Genomic DNA, 6979 nt, shown 5'->3' on the forward strand with positions numbered 1-6979 from the left:
GTTTGAGATTGGTCAGGCTGTAGCAGTGGAAGCCTTGGTCTCTGTTGGAGACCAAGGAGACATAGAATAGAGGACAGGTGGGTCAAGGAGCAGTGGCCATGCATGAAGTAAAATTGTGTACTTCAATCTAGAAGACAGCCAGGAACAGAACATGCTATCCTTGCTTCTAGGTAGACCAGCTGTTTAATGCTCATCAGCAGGGTGGGTGTTGCCTAGAGTGCATGACACCCTGAACCTCATTTCTGTTTTGGACAATGTTGAGACAAAAACAATATTCCCAATGTGCTTGTGGAAAGAAAGGAACACAGCAAGTAAAGCAAAGAGTACCAGTCCCTAAAGAGAATAAGCTTTGAGCTGAATTTTAGCAGCAAATGAAATATTTACAGAATAAAGGCATTGGAGTGTGAGTGGGGAGCCAGCATGTGCAGGAGGGACTGTCCCTGTTTCAGTGACAGGGAGATGTTTCCAAGGGTTGGCATCCTCCCTGCCTTGGTTTCTGTCCTCACTTTGTAGTCCCAGAGGCCCGATCCTACTGTGCTCTAGCTCCATCTCCTCTTCTTTTTTCCTCCCACCACAACCAGAAGAAGGAGCTATTTCAGAAAGGAGACCCTTAGATTCGTTAACAAAATCAGTAATCATTCCATGAATTAATCACATCACTCACATATTCTAAATGCTATGAATGACACACTGGGTAAGATGCTTGATTGTAAAGAAATCACAATCTCCACAATAAAAGTAAAATTTAACATATTAAAAATTAGTAGCAAGTGATATGTCACATTACTAAGCTTTCCATTAGGCAAGGTCTTAAGTACTTTTCAGCTTTCAGGGTCTTTAATGAAGAGTCATGCATGTACCTGGGGACTGTGGATGCTTTGGAGGCAGTGGAGTCCTGGGTGACTGGTTATGGCATCCAGGACCTGGAAGGAGATAGTGTTCCCTCAGTGTGAGCCAGCAACGGTGGCTTGAACGGCTTAGCCCATGGAGTCATGACCTGAAAGAGGAGGACGTTCCTAACCCTTACGAAGTTGCAGTCTGCCCCACTGTTGAAGTAGAGCATGCAATGGCATGTACCTAGTGCCTGGTGCATAGACTGATGGAGATAGTGTTTTAATGCTGATTTACTGCCTTTCTCTTACTATGTGTTAGGAAATATTGTTTAACCTCTAAAATTAAAGCATTTTGAAAAATTACACCTCAGCCCCCTGGTGAAGACATGATCACCAGTGCTCTTCAAACCCGTTGTGGGTGAGGCCTCCAGGGGATGGCCCACAGTGGAGACTCAGCGAGGGCTCTTGATGAAGGAAGCTGCAGTGAGACCCAGGGCCCTGTGCAGGGAAGGGGCGCTCCCTGCGGGAAGACAGTAGACACAGCCTGGCACCCAGGGAGTGAGCAGAACACGGCGAAGAGGGGCAGAGTGCACACGCTACTTTCAGACCCTTCCACATGCCAGTTTATTTACTGGTTTTACTCTGATCAGAAGTTCCATCCAAAAACAAGCATGTCAACAGGACAGGAGATACACACAAATCATGTATCTGTTTTCCTTTTTGTGATGAAAGAGCCCCTGTTCATATCTGTGAAGGAAAGTATCATTCACAAGCCTATTCTCACACCATCTCCCACTCCTCTTCCCTTCTCTTCCCCCCCCCCGCCCCCCTGACACCCCCATCACACACACACTCAGTCCCAGCTCTGGCCTCAGCTATTAAATAGGGTCTGCACCTGTCATCTGGGTGGGGGCATTTAGGCTGAATTTAGATGAAAGGAAGAGGTCTTTCTGGGCTGATGGACAATAAAATCCCATGGCTTCATTGTCGTTTTCCCTCTTCATGAGCTTATTTACAGATTTTCATGCTTGTTTGTTGGAGCAGATGACATGCTCTATCAGAGGCCAAGCATTATGACGATATATCCGCACATGTCACTAGAGTTCTATATCACACAGAGAATGATATACATCACAGATCCATTCACCTGTTCACAGCCTGGACTGTCAGCAGGCTTGGTGTAAGGATGATCATTAAAACAGCTCATGGGATATGACAGTGGTCAGAAGAAATGCTGAGGAGTCCATGTGAGAGGAATGTAATCCTCGCTCTTACCCTGTGCTAGTTAAGGAAACGGGTCCTTATGTTTTAGGTGACTGGAAGGACTAAAGATATCTTCACTTTTAAGACCTGAGTCTTGGAAAGATGAGTCCATTATGAAGGTGAGTGATGGGTTGTATAGGAAAGGGACTGCCTTCAGCAGTGGTCAGCAAACTGTGGCTCGCGAGCCACATGCGGCTCTTTGGCCCCTTGAGTGTGGCTCCTCCACAAAATACCATGGCCTGGACAAGTCTATTTTGAAGAAGTGGCATTAGAAGAAGTTTAATTTTAAAATTTTGGCTCTCAAAGGGAATTTCAATTGTTATATTGTCATATTTGGCTCTGTTGACCAATGAGTTTGCCCACCACTGGTCTAGAGGAATATGGTGGGCTCCAAGGTTCCAGAGGGCTGTGCTAGTCCAGGACAGCAGTGGTGAGGGTCTGACAGCTGTGGCTAGGACACAGTCACTGAAGAAATGTAGTGAATGAGGACTAGGAGGACATCATTAGAGATCACCTGAATAGTTGGAGTCAGGGTAACTGATGCAGAGGCAGCCCAAAATTAAAGGAAGGGGCTGGGAGTTGGGGGAATGGCTGACAGGTTAGATGTGGACGGCCTCCGTTAGCAATGTCAAAAGGAGAGCTGGAGGACGTCAGTGAGGAATGTTCAGCTGGAGACACAGCACTGGGAGGATTCTGATAAGGGTTATTGTGGCTGACTTCGGAATTACTGTGTTGCCCAGAAGAGCAAAGCCACACCTTGAGAGACGTCTCTATTTGGGAGAAAGAAGACAGAAGTTCAAGGGAATGTGGAGGCTGTATCTGAAGCCCAGCTCCATGTGGAAAGGACTGGATGCAGAGCTAGAATGGTCAGGCCAGGGTGGTGTGCAGGCGCTCTCTCTCTCTCTCTCTCTCTCCTCTCTCTCTCTCTCTCTCTCTCTCTCTCTCTCTCTCTCTGTGTGTGTGTGTGTGTGTGTGTGTGTGTGTCCACACATGCCTGGTACACTGAACTGGAAATTACTACTCATTTACTTTGCCCCTTTCCAGCTGGTGACATACACTTCTTTTTCGGGGCATTCTCTTCTCTCTCGGTCATTTGCATTAATGCTATTCACCAACTGCTTTTTTTGTTACTATTCTATGTGGGTTTGTGGTTTTTTATTTATTTATTTATCTTTATTGTAAAGAGTATTACAAATGTCCCCCCTTATTTCCTTCATTGTCCTCTCCACCCAGCTCTTGCCCCACCCCAGGCCTTCACCTCACTATTGTCTATGTTCCTGAGCTATGCATATAAGCAAATAAATTATTTCGTTAATCTCTTCCCGCTCCCTCCCCCCCTCCGCTAACTGATTTTTAAAAAGCAAACTGCTGGAGAGAATAATGGTTAAGAGCCAGACCTTAGCTTTCAGTCTTGGCTTTGCTAATTGCTGCTGTGTAAATAATCTAAGGTGGACCAGCTACCCTCCCCACACCACCCTGATCAACAGTCAAGCTGGGGTAAAGCTTTATTTTACTGAGTCATCAAAGCACGAAGTCAGATATCACACGAAGTTGTTACCACAGCTTATCGTAAGTGGCTTCATAATTTATATTTATTAAATGTAGTATATCCACCCCTCCATATGTCTTAGCTCCTTCATACTTTTTATCTTCCTTCACTATCCCTGTAACTTGCCCCTTTCTTATTCAGTTTGGACTCTAAGAAGAAATCTGGGAATCAGACATTTAAGAAAGAGAAATGGCATGATTATTTTTTTTATCTTAAAAAAAAAAAGTAGGCTAGTCTGATTTTGCCCTGCCCAGCTCACTGCATCAAAACCAGGGTCCTGAGTTCCCATTAGAAATAAAATAGTAAGATTCTCTAAGATTTACCCTAGAGTGTTTTTAATTAATAGTGGGAAGAAGTACAATAATTAGGTTTTAAACAAAAATATTGAGGACATTATAGCAAATAGCATGTAGATTTGAAACAATAGAGGAAGAAAGGCAATTTGCACTCATCCACCCATTTAAAATCCTAGAGTTTTAGTTATTTTCAAATAGTACTAGAGTTCTTCAGAATCTAGAACTTGGGAGGGTATTTATTACAGCATCCAACCTAATCTCATAATTTATTTTATTTTTTTAAATATATTTTATTGATTTTTTTACAGAGAGGAAGGGAGAGGGATAGAGAGCTAGAAACATCAATGAGAGAGTGACATCCATCAGCTGCCTCCTGCACACTCCCTACTGGGGATGTGTCCTCAACCAAGGTACCTGCCCTTGACCAGAATCGAACCTGGGACCTTTCAGTCTGCAGGCTGATACTCTATCCACTGAGCCAAACCGGTTTTGGCCTGATCTCATATTTTATGTGAATTTCATATTTTATGCATAAAGCACCAAATAAGAAACTAAAATTGAATCCTTCACAAATAACCTGCAGACAGGATTCAATTTATTTTTAATTCTACATGAAATATATCATCCCCATCTGAACTTGAGGGGTATAATCTGGGGAAAGTGTAGAAGGCTGGAGGCTGAAATCAAATTGCTGTATTTTCCAACTCTGAGAGGAAACGGCTGTTAGGCAAAGAAGTTATATAAGGAATTCAAATGTCCAAACTGCCGGATAAATGTTAGCATTGGAGACCATCTGATCCTTCAATAGCCAGCACCAGGGGCTCTGTTCTTTACTGGACCAAAATCTTTCTCCCTGTGTTCAAATCCTATCATCTGGGGTCACATTAGGTGCCATGACCCAGTCATAGCTCTTCCACCCAGGAACTCAGAATGTTGGATTGTGCTCTCTTTGCTGCCACGGCAAGTGACCGTGCTGCCTGAGTGTGAACAGCCATGGTGGGAGAGACCAGTATGGTGCAGAGGGCGGGAGCCAGATGTAAGCCTTACGGATGCGAAGGGTATGTTCATAGTAACAGCCCTCCAACTGCTTACAAAGTCCTCATGCTTGCTTTTTGCCACCTCTCAACTCCCTTCCACCTTTGCCTCCAAAATGCAAACCAGGTAATCCCAAGAAAGTGGTAAATTCCCTGTCAGTGAGTTTGTAGAGACCAGGCAAACATTCTAATGGTGTTGGGAGCTCTGGCTAACATAGACCGAACTGGAAGAAACTTGTCCTGACGCTATGCTTTCACCAAGGTAATGTCCCTTTATCATCTCAAAGACTCTATAGTTGAAGCAGGTGTTCTCTCCCCTTGTTACAGATGCAGAAAGTGAAGTTCAGAAAGATTAAATGGCACAGAGCAGGGGCGAGAATAAGGCACACACGCAGCTGATCTGCCTCTTGGTTAACACTCCCCACATCTCAGTGGCTCTACAGAGGTAAGGCGGAGCAGAACCTGTGTAGGGAAGCACAGCACAAATTGAGGACGACAATTCCTTCTCTCAGGTTTTACTCATTCTGACTTTCTTGATTCATCACAGGCACCAGGAAATGCCTCAGCATGAGAACTGACAACCAGAGCTTTTTGGGAGACCTTCCCAGGGACTTCATCCTTCTGGGTATTTCTGGCAAGCCATGGCTGGAATTCCCTCTCTTTGTGGTCCTCCTGGTGTCCTATGTTCTTGCCATGTTGGGGAACATCGCCATCATCTTGGTGTCCAGGCTTGATCCCCAGCTCCACACGCCCATGTACATCTTCCTCAGCCACCTCTCCTTCCTGGACCTCTGCTACACCACCACCACGGTCCCTCAGATGCTGGTCAACATGGGCAGCTCCAGGAAGACCATCAGCTACGGTGGCTGCACAGTGCAGTATGCGGTTTTCCACTGGTTGGGATGCACAGAATGCATTGTCTTGGCTGCCATGGCCCTGGACCGCTATGTGGCCATCTGTGAGCCCCTGCGGTATGCCCTTATTATGCACCGCCCACTCTGTCAGCAGCTCGTGGCCGTGGCCTGGATAAGTGGCTTCGGCAACTCTCTAGTTCAAGTAGTCTTGACAGTGCAATTGCCTTTCTGTGGGCGGCAAGTGCTAAACAACTTCTTCTGTGAGGTGCCAGCTATGATCAAGCTGTCCTGTGCTGACACAGCTGTGAATGATGCCACACTGGCCGTGCTGGTGGCCTTCTTCGTGCTGGTCCCTCTGGCTCTCATCCTTTTGTCCTACAGCTTCATCGCCCGTGCAGTGTTCAGGATCCAGACCTCAAAGGGACGTCACAAGGCCTTAGGAACCTGCTCCTCCCACCTGGTGGTGGTCTCCCTCTTCTACCTTCCTGCCATTTATATGTACCTCCAACCCCCTTCCAGCTACTCCCAAGAACAGGGCAAGTTTATCTCCCTCTTCTATTCCATCATCACTCCCACCCTCAATCCCTTCATCTACACCCTGAGGAATAAGGATGTGAAGGCAGCTCTGAGAAATCTTCTGGCAAGGATGTGGAGGCTCTGCAGAAGATGAGGACCTGAGATGTGTCACTCTCCATTGGTTACAGAACACTGGGCAGGTAATTGTGTGCTCAGAGAAGCTTTTCACTCAGGAGCCAATAATCAACCAGTGTACATTTTCTTTTTTTGGAGATTTCAGGATTTCCCCAAATACCCTGTCCACAATATCTCACCTCCTGTGTGATCACAATGCCTAAGATTTCACTTATCCCAACAGTCCTTAATTCTAAGAGCCATACATTTTTAAGAATTGTTTAAAGAGAACTGGCATTCAATAAGGATTTGCCAAATTATGTAATTCCTAAATTCCTGATTCTTTCCATTTCTAAACTTCCTATTTTCTATTTTCCTCCATTTGTCTTTTTTCAATCTTCTCTCTGTCCCATTACTCCTAAGTATACACAATATAAAACTGAAACATAATTTCATATTACTTATAATAAATGTATGTTCTCTATATATTTTCCATACATTTTATATGACTTTTTTAAAA

The 6979-nt window shown here is 45.0% G+C and overlaps 1 protein-coding gene across 1 annotated transcript; it reads left to right on the forward strand.

Moving 5' to 3' along the window:
- Positions 1–5542: 5542 nt before the first annotated feature.
- LOC118726019 (olfactory receptor 2B11) lies at positions 5543–6672 on the forward strand. Its single transcript, XM_036450377.2, has one exon. It carries the CDS (start codon positions 5543–5545, stop codon positions 6497–6499), a length of 957 nt encoding a protein of 318 aa, XP_036306270.1. The 3' UTR covers positions 6500–6672.
- The last annotated feature ends 307 nt before the right edge of the window (positions 6673–6979 follow it).

Source organism: Pipistrellus kuhlii, unplaced genomic scaffold (assembly GCF_014108245.1).
Source record: "Pipistrellus kuhlii isolate mPipKuh1 unplaced genomic scaffold, mPipKuh1.p scaffold_m20_p_21, whole genome shotgun sequence".
In the NCBI taxonomy this organism is placed as follows: domain Eukaryota; kingdom Metazoa; phylum Chordata; class Mammalia; order Chiroptera; family Vespertilionidae; genus Pipistrellus; species Pipistrellus kuhlii.

What these genes read in the sequence shown, in the direction of transcription:
- LOC118726019 (XM_036450377.2), top strand. Translation starts at nt 5,543, where the DNA reads ATGAGAACTGACAACCAGAGCTTTTTGGGAGACCTTCCCAGGGACTTC.